The sequence below is a fragment of the Zingiber officinale genome, chromosome 6A, assembly GCF_018446385.1.
Source record: "Zingiber officinale cultivar Zhangliang chromosome 6A, Zo_v1.1, whole genome shotgun sequence".
NCBI classification, from domain to species: Eukaryota; Viridiplantae; Streptophyta; class Magnoliopsida; order Zingiberales; family Zingiberaceae; genus Zingiber; species Zingiber officinale.
In genome coordinates this window covers 136,566,021-136,582,516 of record NC_055997.1, presented here as the reverse complement: position 1 = coordinate 136,582,516, position 16,496 = coordinate 136,566,021, and the positions used below count along the sequence as shown (strand labels likewise).

Below are 16,496 nucleotides of genomic sequence, written 5' to 3'. Positions count from 1 at the left end.
TGGTGGCTTGCAGCTGCTAATATAGACACTGTTTATCAAAACACCACTCTCTAGCTCTTACTCTTCCTCGTTGATGCTAAAAAATGGCTTATTTTCACCACCTTTGTCTTATTCATGGATAGTGAACTACTTATCTCTTATAGATGATAAAAAAGAGTATATTTTAGTCATGATCAAAATTTATTGTTTCCAGTTATTATGGAGGTTCCAATTTCAAATTGTTATCATTAACTTCTGTGTTTTCACCCTTTTTAAAAGTTGGTCCATTCTGATATTGTTTTCATTTAAAGTGCGAGACAATATTGCACTTTATTCTAATTTGTGGGGAATCCTAAGTTCTTTAACAGAAACTTAAATTTCAGGCAGCCTGTCAAAATTTGCACCACTTTGCAATTTTCCCTCAGACCTCAGAAATGCGTGTGCATCGTATTAGTTTGAATTCAGTTATCCTTTTGCTATGAAATAGATCGTCAGAATTTGGATAGGAAATGTCATCAACAGTGCATATGTGTTTTGTTTATTTGCGAGGGATCCATGCTGTCTATGATTTAGGGAAAAGTGTTAGAAGATGGCACATTTTAGGAGTAAACTGATTTTTTCAAAGTCTGCATAGTTTTAGGAGTAAATTTTCTTTCAAAAAACATGCAAATGATGCTGGACGTCTGGATCCATGATATCAGATTCAAGAATTTTCTTCTTTAATGAATTAGACTAGAGTATTGTCACATTACAATGTATAGTTTGAACATAGTGATTTGCCAATGAGGATCTAATAATTTAGTCCAAAAGGATTGTTTCTTGCAATCCATTAGCACAACAATAAAATAAGGCTGATGCAGCCTCAATTATTTTGAAAATTCTGTTGATGTTCTTCGTTCTTAATGGATTACATTATTCAATCTTGAGAGAGGAAGTAAAATAGCTGTTTATTCTAGAAAAATACCTATTTACCAGAAAATCCTTCTATAACATTATTTTTCAAAGAGGATGAGACCAGAAATTTTGTCCAGTGTCAAGTTACACAATGGAATAAATAAAATGACTGAAGAAAAGTAAAATGAGTCCTATCAGGCTACTTAGTCAAGAAAACCAACATTGAAGTACCAAATCATTATGGTTGCTGTTGCCATTTTTTTCGATTAACTTTTGGTAACTGGTGAATTTTTATTGGAATTCTCCTTATTATATTTATCCAATGTTAAACTTTGCAGGAAGCCGGAGCTCTGGTCTACGGTCTTGTGGCTTTATCCTGGAATTTATGAGGTAACTGAGGTAGAACATATGCTTGATTGAAAAGTGATATTTCATTGAATGGAACTTCTAGCCTCCGTATACTGACACTAGGAAGGTAGACTAGTCTAAAAGCGTTCTGATTGCATCACTCATCGAACTATTTTTTCTTGTAGACTGGGTAATCATTTTACTTAAATCTTAATTAGTTTATCTTGTACTTTGAAAATTTAACAATATTTGAAATTACCAAGTCAATGTATAAATGATATGCAGACCTATTTCATTTGATGCCATGTGGAATTGCTTGATGAATTTGAAAACATCTTTAGGAGTTTACTGAAAGGAACTTTTGAATATATTCATTGAAACCTCCAAAAACACAAACATTTGCCAAACCCAATGAGGATTATGAGAAGTCAATATGTACAACATAATATGTTTCAGCTTAAGCCCACATTTCCTATGAGAAACTAATGGTGAGAAAGGCAGGTGGTATCTACCTGTCTGTTACCTTAGGCAGAACAAAAAAGAAGGAAGTGACATGGAGATTTCTCTTCATTTCAAAATGTTTTTTGCCTAAGTTGTGTCAAATGCTTCTATTTAGCCAAATTTCATTCATCTTGACCTAAAAAAAATTAAACTATAATTTTTTTTTGTTCACACACCAGAAGGTTTTAATAGAAACGTGGTGTTAAACAAGAGGAAAACCTGAGTCTAGATCCGTGAGGATACTTGAACCCAGGAAATTTTTATTTCTGGCACACTTACAAGCACTCTTACAACTGTAGTAGACTCACACTTACAGGAAAGCTCACACTTACAAGTACTCTGGCTTAGTAACACTTCGAGTATCTCTCGCTTGTGTTTCTAAGCATACTAGGAACACTTATTTATAAGCTAGGAAGAGCATCTGATAAGATCGATTACATAGTGATCGAATCTTATCTATAGTTACATTATTAAAGTTTGTCTGCCATTCAATAGTGGTGTAAGGAAAGAACGGCTCCCCGGGGCTCAGTTCTTTTCTTCACCACTAAGTAAAGCTCTAGTGAACAGGGTTTTGATTGTGTTGCCAAGAATCTCTTTTGTGTTGTCGCTTGCATCCTGCGTTTCCTCCACCGATTCACAAACTTGCTTTAATAATTGGAGCTGGCACTCAGGTAAAGTGACTTTATTAGTGACATGACGCACTATTCGTGATAACACATCTGCTAGCTGGTTGTTGGTACCTTCCACGTGCTCAAATTCAATATTAATGCCTGTTCCAGTGATGTAGTCAGTAAATGCGATCCATCTGACACGGGATGGTTTATTACTTGCTGATTTGTTGAAAAACTTTATAATTGCATGGCAGTCGGTTCTCAACGTAATTTCCTTTTTGTCCAAATAATGAATTTTGAACGCAGATAACGCCTCCATACAAGCATGTATTTCAGCGTCTATTGTGGATTTAATCACGGAGAACTTTCCACTGGCATATGCACATACCTTCTCAGTTTTTCTGCTATCGTATTTTGCCATTTTCCACTTGCATACTCCTCCCCATCCTTCCATACTTCCATCCGTTTCAATTATCAAATATGCTTCCTGAGGAGGTAATTCCAGATCTGGTAATGTTTGGACCAAACCTTTGATTTCTTTTATAATTTTCCAGTCTGCTGCCTTGAAACGTCTATCACCATGGGGTGAAGTTTTGGAATATAATGGACCAAGAATTTTACTCAAATTCGGGATATGTGATCTAGCATAATTAAGAATACCCAGAAAAGATCTTAATCCCTTCAGAGTTGTTATAACCTTTTCATCGAAATTAATAATTTTCTTGATAATATGCTCCTGCAGTTTGACTTTTCTATTGCCAATAATAACTCCCAAGAATTCTATCTAGCAATCTTCATTTTTGTTGGAGAAAGGACTAGTCCTTCTTTTTGGCAAATATCAAGAAACTGATTTAAGTGGCGACAATGCTGTTCCTCATTTTCAGAATAAACCAGGATATCATCAATATAAACGACTAGAAATTTTTCACAGTCTTTAAAGCAAGAATCCATTTTTCTCTGAAAAATGACTGGTGCATTTTTTAAACCAAATGGCATTACCAGCCATTCAAATAGTCCTTGTGGCACCAGGAAAGCTGTCCATGGAATTGATTCTTCCGCCATTGCTACTTGATGAAATCCCGATTTTAGGTCAAATTTGGAAAAAATTCTTCCATTACCTATTTTCTTAAGGATTAAATTAATCCCAGGCAAAGAGTACTGATCCTTGTATGTATTGTCATTTAAGGATTTATAATTGAAAACCATTCTCTCTTTACCTTTAGTTTCTTTCCCCGTAGTTGGATCAACCATTGTGCCTGATTGGACTATAAAAGCCATCGTTCGATGTCGACTCCAGCTAGGACGAATCACCTTTAAGTTGAGAAGTGAATCAATATGAAATTTGAAGGCTGCTTCCATAGAGGGCGTTATGTGCTTCAGCGGTTTATCCTGTATTGTCAGATCAGGATTAATTATATCTAAGGTACAAAATACCTTATTATTTGCCCAGAATTTAAGGGGGTCATTGCCAATATAGCCGGATTCCTTCAGTCTTTGAAATATGGGAGAATATCGAGCTTTAAAATCAATATTAAATAGAGAGTATTGTGGAGAAATATCATAAATATTTAAATACTCATCTTCATCAAGCTCGAGCTCCGGGATTGCTTTAGCAGAAATGAAAACTTCTGGAGAGGTTTTAATGGTTGTGATTTCCTTATAAAAGGTTACCTCTGTACCTTCAATCTTGAGTCCTCCCGCCATAGATTTGATAAAATTACAACCAATTAACATCTGAATACCATCCTTTAAATTCATCTCTAATTGATATGTAAAGGGAATTTTGAATTTGTGAATACCGATGGTCATATACCCATTTTTTAACTTTTTTGAAGACTCCTGTTGAGAATTAATTCCGGAAAATAAAACCTTATAATTGATCTCTTCGAAGGCTTCTTCTGGCATTGCATTTTTGCATATGCAACATGTTGTTGCTCCAGTATCAAGAATTGCTTGTACCTTTGTATTACTGATGCCTGGTATTTGTAAAATAACCTCCATATTATAGAGCCTATTAATCAAGGATTTTTTGGAGGCTGAAAATGCCAATTCCTGTGTACTTAGTCTTGGTTCAATTTCATCAGCCATTAATGCATCAGTTGAGCCAAATGCTCCATCTCCTCGCTCAGTATTTTCAAGATTAGTGACTTCAATTACCGGTGGTGTCATAATCTTTTCAAAAATTAACTGAGCTACTGAACTACCATGGGCAAGAGATAAGGTTATTGTAGAAAAATTGTAAATAACCACACATACCTCTCAAGTCTACTACAGTTGTAAGAGTGCTTGTAAGTGTGCCAGAAATAAAAATTTTCTGGGTTCAAGTATCCTCACGGATCTAGACTCAGGTTTTCCTCTTGTTTAACACCACGTTTCTACTTGGTATCAGAGCGAGGTTGGTATCAATATGAGGTTTCTTGGCTAAAACTTACATCAGGATATTCTGGCGAAAGCAGATTCAACAGGTATGATCTAATCTTTAATATTTGTTCAAAAATTTTAGCTGTTTTTGAATAAATTTGAGATAAGTCTAAACCCCATATGGAGCCATAGAAGGTCTCAGTAAGATTAAAGGAGCAGGGCTCGAGAAATATCTGAAAAAGGATTTTATGGTAAGCTAGAGGGGTAAAGAATGTCTTAAAATTTATTTATTAACATGTCTGAAAGATTTGAGCAAACAATTAAAAATTGGTATCAGAACTCCCGAACTGCTAAACTAGAATATCTTGATCTTGAAGTAAAGGAACCTTTGAAAGGAATTTCTAATAATATTGGTGTAATCTACGATAGGTTACTATTGCACTCAAAAGTCTCTATTGCAGAATACAAAACTGTGACTGAATTGCTGAAGCAAAACCACGAAGATATTATCAGAATCTCTCAAGAACAAAAGAAAATTCGGGAAGGAATATTATCACTCCAAAGGGAAATCTTGTCATACAAACCAGTAACAAAGGAGGACCTGAAGGAGTTGATTTTTGAGATATCAAGCATTAAGAAAACTGTTCAAGAAGTAAAAAGGCAAGTTTCATGAACTTTCCTCCCTCTTCAAGAAATAAAGATTATGATGATGCATTAAGCAACACAGAGGAGGTATCAAGCCTTATTAAGCAATTGGAAGGACTGCACCTGAGCAAAGAAAGGTCAGTTAAAAGAGATCCTTTCTACGTCTATCAAGATCCCCTAAAAATTTTCAAAAAGGAAAAGGATAAACTGAAACTGAATGGCGACAAGGAATAGGCCAGTGATCTCTGGAACAATAAACAGACCAACAATTACTGGAGAAGTGGAGCCAGTTACTTCAACACAGGAAGATCAAATAAGAAGCTATAGAAGGATGGCAAGATTGCGTTATGAAGCACAAAGAAGGCTAAATAATTCAAGAGGAAGAACCCCTGAAAGCCAGTTAAACCCTGAGGCAGAATTGGAGTTATCTCAAAGACAGCGGGCTTCGCTGGTCCCTGCTGAAACTTTATACTCAACAAACTGGTCGGAACCCAGACACAGAGTTTATCAGCATTACTCTGAGACAAGAATATTGGTTATAGGGGGACAACAAAACCTCCCTTTAATCAATCAAGAAAGTTTCTCCAGATTAAGGCAAGAAGGTATGCAACTCATTCATCTTGGGTTAGTAATGATCAGAATACATGCTTTACACCGCAGGAATGCTGGAGTAAATGCCTTAGTAGTCCTTCGGGATACTCGATGGAGGGATGATAGATCCATTATCGGCACCATGGAGATAGATTTGACGGGAGGTACGCAGCTAGTATATATTGCTCCCAATATGCTGTTAAGTATTGAAGATTTCTATAATCATATTGAGCTGGCAATCCAAACACATGGCTATGAGGAATGGAACTCTGCAGAATCTAATCTGTTGATAACCAGAGGATTAATAGGGAGGTTGACAAATACTAGTTATGCTGGCTTCAGATACAATGTTCAGAATGTAGCAGATTATCTAGCAAGTACAGGAATACATGCAGTAGCAGCATCTCCAAGATCGATAACTGATTTACAGGGCATGAGATGGATTTTGCAACCTCCTACAGGATCACAAATAAGAAATCCTCAAGAAGTAAGAACTTCAACCTTATTAGATGGTTCTGTTACACTAACATTTCAGGGATATAAAGCAACACAAAGTCAGGAGCCCAGAAGAATTAGCAGTTTTGATACTGAAAGAATTACAGATGAAGGAGAAGAAGAGTTTGCTGGAGTATTTATAAGTGAATTATCTTTACCGTCAGACATTCCTTCATATGAATATCCAAATTGGGATACCGACGATGAAGAAGAAGAAAGGCAACAAGCCAGAAGGAGGAATAAAAATAAATTCAAAGAAGGACGATGGGATACCCTTGGTGAACCAAGCAGTAAGTATGATTATATGGTTAGATATGATATCCCAAATAGTTTTCTTACAGAAATGCCACCACCCACGGGATGGGAAGATGAAAATGATGAGGCAGCAACAATATCTGAAGCAGTGTTTCCGAATATTTGGGAAGACACACCCTGGGAAGATGACCCAGAGTTTGAACTAGAAGACTTACCAACACCTCCCAGAGAAGAATATTTTCAAGAAAATGAAGAAGAGGAAGACGATGATAGAGAAACTTATTTTCTAGGTCTAGAAAACCTAGAAAATGAATATCCAAGCTTATCTCCTACAACAGTTTTACAGCAACCACGATGGGATGATGAAGATGAAGTATCTGACGAATACTGGCAAAATATAGTTGAACAAGTTGGAAGGATTGAAGAACATTATGAAGCGGAACAAGCTATGACCAATGAAGTCAGAGGACTTTCTATTCATGAAGAAACAACATCACAGGAAGGTAATGAACCTAATGAATGGTTACCATATGCAGGGCAAAACAATGAAGCAGCTCATATGGGAACGGATTCTATTATGGAGCAGCTTGAAACCCTGGATTACCCAATCCTAAGAAGTATGGCAACGAATGAGAATGTCTTAGCAAGTAGCAGTGCTATATCAAGATACAACCCCCCACAGGAACCATTAATGGGACAGGTAAATTATCCACCAGGACAAATTGAGAACAGGACAATACAAGTAGAAGCTCCAGCTATAAATGGAAGATTCAGGCCCCGAGGGATTAACCACCAACCATGGGCACTCCCTTCAGCTCAAACAAATGACGGAGCTATACTAATTCTCCCAGAAGACATAGGTCAGTATTCTGAAGTTATTTCTCGTTGGGAATCAATTACCAACAATTTAGTTAACCAAAAAACCTGGTTAGATAATGCTCAGAAAGTTCAATTTATTGAAAATCTATTGGGAGAAAATGAGAAAAAAATGTGGATACAATGGCGTATGGCCTACGCCGCAGAGTATGAAGCTCTGATCCAAATAGCCGGTGAAACACAAAATATCCTGTCTGCTATTAGAAGGTCATTTCTGTTGGAAGACCCATATCAGGGTTCAACAGTAGAACAAGATCAGGCGTATATTGACATAGAACGCCTCACATGTCATAACATGAAAGATATTTTTAATTATCTTAATGATTACAAAATTTTGGCTGCAAAATCTGGAAGAATGTTTATAAGCCTTGAATTATCTGATAAGCTATTCAGGAAAATGCCACCAATAATTGGAAATGAAGTTGAAGCAGTATTTAAAGCAAAATACCCGGCAAATCAGGTTGGTGTTATTCCTCGAATACATTTTACATATCAATATTTGGCAGAAATATGTAAGAAAGCAGCTATACAAAAAAGCGTCAAGGATCTGGCTTTTTGTAGTAAAATACCCATTCCTGGGTATTATAACAAGCAAAAGAAATACGGGCTCCGCAAGGCGAAGACCTACAAAGGTAAACCTCACGATTCTCATGTTCGTGTCTTTAAGAAAAAGAAGGCAGATCAGCAGAAGAAGTGCAAATGCTTTATTTGCGGGGAACCAGGACATTTTTGCACGGGACTGTAAAAAGCAAACAGGAAATATTGCCCGTGCATCATTTATAGAACAACTAGACTTACCATCGGACTATGATGTTCTCTCGGTGGACCTAAATGAGACAGATTCGGATGCTATTTGCTCTTTCTCTGAAGGAGAAACTGAAACAGGTTATATTAATCTTATTCTTGATGACACTCCTTGGATACAGGATACCATCTATATGTTAGGAGCAGAAAATTGTGGATGGAGAAGTCAAGTTTTCGTTGGAGATAAAATGAAAAATTGCCAACATCAATGGGAGGAAAATCAAGTTATTACTGATAGCAAGTACCTCTGCTGTACGCTCTGTAAGTTAATCACAACTGATTCTATGAGAATTCATTGTCTAATTTGCAGAATGACCGTCTGTCCTGCATGCGGCCCTTTTTATCTAAACAAAACCCTAAAGCTCAAAAAGACTGAAGTTATTCCACCATATCATAAAGAGGAAAGGGTTATCCAGGAATTACTTGATTACACATCATACTTGCGAAGCATTATGAACAAAGCACCCCAACAAGAAGAATATCAATTTCTAAAGGTCAAATGCTTAACCAGTACAGCTAAAATACCTGTTCAAAAGACAAAAGGAGCAGCTGGTTATGACTTATTCTTAGACGAAGAGGTGCATATATTACCTCAACAACAATATATGGCTAAAACAGGTATTAGCCTGGAATTTTTAGAAGGGTACTATGCACGCATTGCACCAAGATCAGGCGCAGCCCTTCGTCTTAATTATCTAATCAATGCTGGTGTCATTGATTCAGATTTCCGGGGAGAGGTATGTGTGGTTATTTACAAATTAGATTCTGCAGAGTTCCATTCCTCATAGCCATGTGTTTGGATTGCTAGCTCAATATGATTATAGAAATCTTCAATATTTAACATCATATTGGGAGCAATATATACTAGCTGCGTACCTCCCGTCAAATCTATCTCCATGGTGCCGATAATGGATCTATCATCCCTCCATCGAGTATCCCGAAGGACTACTAAGGCATTTACTCCAGCATTCCTGCGGTGTAAAGCATGTATTCTGATCATTACTAACCCAAGATGAATGAGTTGCATACCTTCTTGCCTTAATCTGGAGAAACTTTCTTGATTGATTAAAGGGAGGTTTTGTTGTCCCCCTATAACCAATATTCTTGTCTCAGAGTAATGCTGATAAACTCTGTGTCTGGGTTCCGACCAGTTTGTTGAGTATAAAGTTTCAGCAGGGACCAGCGAAGCCCGCTGTCTTTGAGATAACTCCAATTCTGCCTCAGGGTTTAACTGGCTTTCAAGGGTTCTTCCTCTTGAATTATTTAGCCTTCTTTGTGCTTCATAACGCAATCTTGCCATCCTTCTATAGCTTCTTCAATGGCCCTTCATAATATTTTTAGAGCTTTTAGTAGCTTTTATCAATTTTAACAGAGAGATTAGGCATAAAGAAGTTGAATGTCCCTATCCCTATTTCAACTTAAGCTAAGTTAGGTGATCTACTTGACCTATAAATTGATCTATCTTGGCACTGCCAAGTGACCAAACTATGTTAAACTGAGATGAGTGTTTCACCACTAGCTGATTCACCATGGTTGAGTTGCATCCTACTTAGGTGAACTTAACTAAGACTCTAACTACTTTAGCCGAATTACATCCACTTTAGGTGAACTTGGTGAAGACCTAAACTGATAAACTTAAAGATTGATTAGAGGGGTAAATAAATTAAAAAAAACGAACAGCCCGGTGCATGAAGTTCTCGCTAATGCGGGGTCCCGGGGAAGGGTCAAACCACATGACAGCCTTACCTTGCATTTTGCAAGAGGTTGTTTACGTGACTTAAACCCGTGATCTCAAGGTGCAACAACTTTACGGTTGTGCCAAGACTCCGGTTAGAGTGGTAAATAGATGAGGAAAATTTCATGCAGACTCAAATATTTCAAACAGTTTGAAATTAAATTCAAGTGCAGGTGTGTGATATGTAAATGGTGTATAAAATTATGTGCAACGGCAAAAATAGTACATATTTTGCAACAACAAAAGTAGCAATTATATATAAAAAACTGCACGACACAAAAAAAAGTAAATTGCAACACTAGAACAAAATAAAGTGTGATGAGAAAATTAAATTGTGTATGATGAGACAATTAATTTGCAATAAGAATAATAATTAAATTAAAAAATAAATAGATAGTAATGAAAAATTAAAAAGAGAAATAAAACAACATAGATAAATAAATTTAACGTAGTTCTAAGATCTTTCCAACTCCATGGCCCATGTCTTGGTGCAACACCTTCCCAAAACAAAAATTTTCTATGAGAAATGGTCAAGCAAAAGTACCATACAAGATTAGTGATCCAGATGATTAGATCGCTTTGAGTACACAAATATATCTCATAATTGTCTTGAGAGGATGATAACTACTACAACAAATTTTCTTGATCATAAGATTTACCAAAGAGGATGAATTAGATCTGTCACTAGAATGCAAAAGATAAAGAAAACAAAGGTGAATAGAAGAGTTACCTAGAGAACCTTGTGTGCATATACGAAGAAAACATACACAAGGCACCTTGGAGGCAATTTTAGCTAAAACAACACTTGGCAAAATAATGGCTTTTGAGATATATGAATTGAGTTTGATAGAAATCCTCTAGAGCCTTTATATAGAGGATTACTAGTGGACAGAACACATGATCCATCTTATCAAAGAACTTTGGTCAACTAAAATTCAACCTTGTTCGACCAACATTACAGGATAAGTGTTGGGTAATACATAACCATCATTCAATAATGATTATAAATGTTATCTACGAAAAGCAACTTTAATAATGAGTATAAATGTTATCTACGAAAATCAACTTTAGCCGACCAACACTAACAAAAATACACCTTAGTAAATTTAAATTTAAGAAGTGTTGAATCTTTAGTTGACCAAACTTCAATCTTGGTCGATTAACTGTCACAGGAAGTGTTCCTAACTGATATTTGATACTTTGAACCTTTTCAAAGTCACTTGTAACTCGATATTAGCTTTAGTTAATCCCAAACCTATCAATTAAAAATTTTGTAACTCGAGTATTGGTACTTCCTCGATATTGGTACTTGGGCATTGACATAAGGTCATTTTAAAGTGTTATTTGACTGAATGAGCTCCCTATGAAACTTAGCTTCAACCCAAGTAGATCATCCACATTCAAATGCAATTTTATCTATTGTTATTGTTAAAAAAATTTAGAGGAATTAAAAAATGTTATTATTTTTATTCATCAATCTCATAGTGTGTTGGGTGGAATCGTTGAAACGTATCGTTTGATAAATTTCCGAAACTTGATATCACTCAACATAATATTGTCTCCTTTTCTTGCTTCATATCCTTCCTCCTTTAACCTCCCATCCTTCACTGGTACCATGTATCGGAACATTCACACAATACCAAAATAATATCGTTCGTGTCAAAGATCAAGCCTTTGGCTTGACTTAACATATTGAACCTTGGATATTGATGCGGAGCAGTAGAGCTTAGAGTTTTAGGACCGTTTTAATCTTGGTCACGGGAGGGTAAGCTTTGAGAGGCTATAACTTTTGACTCGGGTTGAATCACGGGACACACAATATATCAAATCGAAGTTCGTTTAGATATTTACAATTAGCAACCGGGTGTAACCCGTAACGGCCTGGTTTTAGATCAAAAAACGTCGTTTAAAGCCTTTTGGGGATCCAAATTTGTCTTTTTTAAGGTTATTTCCATTTTTTTTGGATCATTAGGTTTTTGAGATTATTTAAACTATTTGTTTAGTTGATGTTAGGGCAATTGTTTTTATCAATAAACTTTTTTGAAGTTTCTTTTCCCCAAAATGAGTTTTTGGATGCTTATTTTCCTATTATGCTGAATCAACAGGTCTTTAGAAGATTATTTCAAGCATTCATGTTCGAATCAAGGATTCAATAGTTTTTGTTGCATTAGGTGATATCAGAGCCGAACTGATCATGTGTAATCATGCTGCCAAGAAGACAACAATGTGTTGACAACGTTTATGAATGTGATATGGAGTGGTGGGTTCGAGAGATGATTGACTAACGGTTTGAACTGATTGTGGACCAGCTAACAGAGAGGATAACAACGATGTTGGGAAACCAAAATAGAGGAAATTTGGTTCAACGCAATAACAATCACCGGGCAAACTCGGATGTGGAGGCAAGTGATCATGAGGAGGACGCTTATAATGAGGAGGTTTCCCGTAGGTGTCACAGAGCATTAGTAGAGGAGGATAGTAGATGAGACGGGTATAAGAATTGAAATTCTTGAGTTTTATATCAACCTACAATTGGACTGACTAGTTTCAGGAAATTCTGGATTTTAAAGGGGTGCCAGACTACACGTGTGTGCCTTTGATTGCTACCAGATTACGTAGGAGGGCGACTACATGGTGACAGCAACTGAAATGGATCTGAAATAGGTTGGGTAAGGCAAAAATTTCCATTGGGAGAAGATGAAAAAGTACATGCGGGTAACCTTTTTGCTGTACAATTTCCAACGATTAATGTATCAATGATTGCAGAACCTGAAGCAAGACACTCTATTAGTGGATGAATATAGCATTGAATTTTTTCAATTAATTGTTAGGAACGAAATACAAGAAACAAAAGACTAGTTGGTGGCACAATTTATTGGGGTTTCAATATTCATGATACTGTAAATATGTTTGACCTCGATTTGTGTCTGCTATACACTAGAGCGTTGATGGTGGAAAAACATGCACGTTATACTTGTGGGGTTTTCCCTATGAACATGGCGAGTGGAGGTCCTAGTGGTGTGGCTATTGGTATTAGTATCAATGAGGGAATGAATAGGGGTGTTGGTCAACTTAATAAAGGAAGCGATTGTAGTGGCGGTATAAGGTGCTTCAATTGTAGAGAGATTGGGCATAGGCAGTCGGAGTGTAAACAAGTTGCAGGAAAGAGATCACTTTGTGGAGAATGATGATTGTGAAGAAGGCATAGCAGAGTTTACAGGAGACCCAATGTATGCTGAGGAGACCATAAATGAAGTGTTGTTAGAAGGAGATGTCGAGACGACGTTGGCAGTTTGGCGTTCCTGTTTGTCGCCGAAATCGGTAGACGATGCTTGGCTGCAGAGTAATATTTTTCAATCGACATGCCCCATTCTTGGCAAGGTATGTCATTTTATGATCAATGTTGGAAATTGTGAAAACATTGTGTCTGCTGAAGTTGTAGAGAAATTAAATATTCAAACTGAAGATCATCCTAAGCCTTATAAATTGGTGTGGTTTAAGAAGGGTGGTGAGGTATCGGTTTCTAAGAGGGCTCTTGTCTCATTTTCTATTGGCCTGAAGTTAAAGATGTTTGGTGTGATGTAGTAGCTATGGATGCTTGTCACTTGTTGTTAGACAGACCTTGGCAGTATGATAGAGGTGTGCATCATGATGGGCGAACTAATACTTATAGTTTTATGTTTGAGGGAGTTAAAATTGTGCTACTACCTTGCAGATAGGCGGTGGACCAACCTAAACCAATATTTCGATTTTATTGTCTTTGGCTCAGGTTGACATGGAACTGTAGGAGCCTAAAAGGGAGTATATGTTGATGGGAAAGGAGGTGGTTGAATTTAACATTGTTCCGGATTTAATGGCTCCACTGATTGTAGACTTTAGTGATATTTTTATCGAGGAGTTATCCATTGCGTGATATTCAACATCATATTGATTTGGAGTTGGTGACACTGCCGAACATATCACATTACAGGATGAGCTCGTGTGAGCATGAGGAGTTGCGACAACAGCTGGAGAATTGTTGATTAAGGGCCATATAAGGGAGAGCATGAGTCCTTGTGCCATCTCTTTTGATGCCAAAGAAGAATGGTTCTTGGCATATGTGTGCGGACGATAGGGCCGTCATATCACTATTAGGTACCGTTTCCCCATTCCTCGTTTAAATAATTTGCTTGACCAAATTAGTGAATCAACTGTGTTTACTAAACTAGATTTGAAGAGTGTTTATTATTATATTCGTATTACGCCGAGGGATAAATGGAAAACAACTTTGCAGACTAGGGAGGTGCTGCATGAGTGGCTAGTGATGCCTTTTGGTTTGTCCAATGCTCCTATTACTTTTATGCATGTGATGAATTAGTTATTGCGATCGTTTATTGGTAGATTTGTTGTAGTGTGTTTTGATGATATTCTGATATATAGTGTGACTCCTGAAATACATCTTTAGCATGTGAGGGAGGTTTTTAGTGTCTTGCACATGGAAAAATTTAATAGTGCAATGAAGAAGTGTGTTTTTGGCCCTTAAGGTGTTGTTTTTTGGAATATCTAGTTTTGGAAGTTGATTTAGAAGTCGACGACACTAAGAGACAAGCTGTGAAGGAATGACCTACACCTACAACCTTAATAGAAGCAAGGAATTTTCATGGTTTGGCCTCATTTTACAGACATTTCATTGCTTCTTTCAGTAGCGTCATGGCTCCTATAATGGATTGTATGAAGGTTAGCAAGTTTGAGTGGATTGATGATGCAGAGTCAACTTTCCGATTGATTAAAGAACGACTCAACTGCGTAAATCGTAGTGCTCCTAGATTTTTCACAACCTTTTGAGTTACACACAAACACTTCTAAAGTTGGTTTTGACAGGATAATAGACCTATGGTATTTTCTAGTGAAAAGTTATCTAGAGCAAAACTTAATTACAACACTTATGATGTTGAGTTTTATGCCATTGTGTAAGTAGTGAGACATTGACGCTACTATTTATTTCACAGGGAATTTATTTTTTTACACAGATCATGATTTGTTGAGACATCTACACCAGCAAAACAAGGTGTCAACCCGCCATGCGGGATGGGCTACTTATTTGAAGCCGTAGTTTGTATGATCGCGATCCGACTCAGGATTGATTTGAGGTCAGAATTGGATCGGTCGGGATTGAATCGTATAATCATATGATCCTACAAAAAATTGTTAAAATTTAATTCAATATTTGATAGGATGATCAAATTGATTAATGAAGACTAAATCAATTTGAAATTTGATTAAAATTCCCTTTAGAATAAATTAAATTAAATTAAATTAATATTAATAATATTAATGCTATTAATGGCAATAATAAGTTGAAAATATATATAATAAATAAATATAATTTATTTATAATTTTAAAATTTTAAAATAAATAAATATATATATATTTTAATGGGATAATTCGATTAGGGTTTGAGGAAACCTATTAAAATTATCTTATTTAAGTTAAGAGTTTATTGAATTAATTGGTTAAGATTTCAATTACAAATCTAAAGTTATACTTCACTTCCACTGTGCCGCCCCTCATCCGCGCGCCTCTCTCTGCAAGCTGCAAGAAACCTAAAGTTCTCCGGCTGACCTTGTCGCGAGAAACTTCGTGCATCCCACTTTGCAAGCCGTCGACGATTCCGCTTCTGCTGCCCGTCGACGAGGACAACTAATCCTGTCACGAGAAACTTTACACGTCCCCCTTTGCAAGCCATCGATGCCCCTCTGCTGTTCGTGATTAGTTTTTGGGTTTAACGTCGTAATTAGTTGTTTTGAGACAATTTTGATTATTACTATTTCTAGCCATTGTCTCCTTCTTGGGAACATTAGATTTTTCCTATTTCCTGGAATTTCTTTTCGGATCAACAGGTTGTAGAAGATTACTTCTGGTTTTCGTGTGTGAATCACCGGATTCAATATCTTGCGCTACATCAGTACAACTTTTGACTCGGGTATCAGAATAAAATGCTCTTTGTTTTGGATCGAAAATCGTTCATAGCCTTAGATTTGTTACCTGGTGGAACCTGTAACCAGCCAACTTTCGGATCTGAAAAATATTGTTTAGAGCCTTCGAACATTTTTTTTACTATTTTTAGTAATTTTATATTTTTGGTATTTAAAGTGTTTTTGGTATTTTCATCTTGCAATTAGTGAATTGGGACTATATAAGGATATTGTAAAGTTGTTTTGAAATAGTTTTGATAGTTACTATTTCTTGATTTAAAATAGTAATAATCAAAATGCTCGTTTGTGTTGTTGTTCCGGTGTGAGTAGAATCATTAACGTAAGATTGTATTGATCTCACCGATCTTGTACGATTTCGGCTATCTTGATCTGATTCTATTACAAAACTCGATCTCAATCGATCCTGGATCGATTTACTTCTTCCC

The 16,496-nt window shown here is 36.5% G+C and overlaps 1 protein-coding gene across 15 annotated transcripts in view; it reads left to right on the top strand.

Annotated features, from left to right (window-relative positions):
- Positions 1-16,496, top strand: part of LOC121998259 (protein PTST homolog 3, chloroplastic-like) — a 44,114-nt gene that overhangs the window by 13,645 nt on the left and 13,973 nt on the right. For 7 of the 15 annotated variants that reach the window (XR_006116461.1, XR_006116462.1, XR_006116460.1 and 4 more), the window contains exon 9: positions 1,212-1,263. Coding sequence is in view for 11 of the 15 variants with exons in the window: in XM_042553080.1 (XP_042409014.1) it covers positions 1,212-1,263 (52 nt within the window). In the remaining 4 variants the exon portion in view is untranslated. Of the gene's footprint in view, positions 1-1,211; positions 1,273-5,155; positions 5,477-6,721; positions 7,541-12,200 lie in introns of those variants that run through there. The other 8 variants (XM_042553079.1, XM_042553086.1, XM_042553085.1 and 5 more) reach the window with 4 other exon arrangements.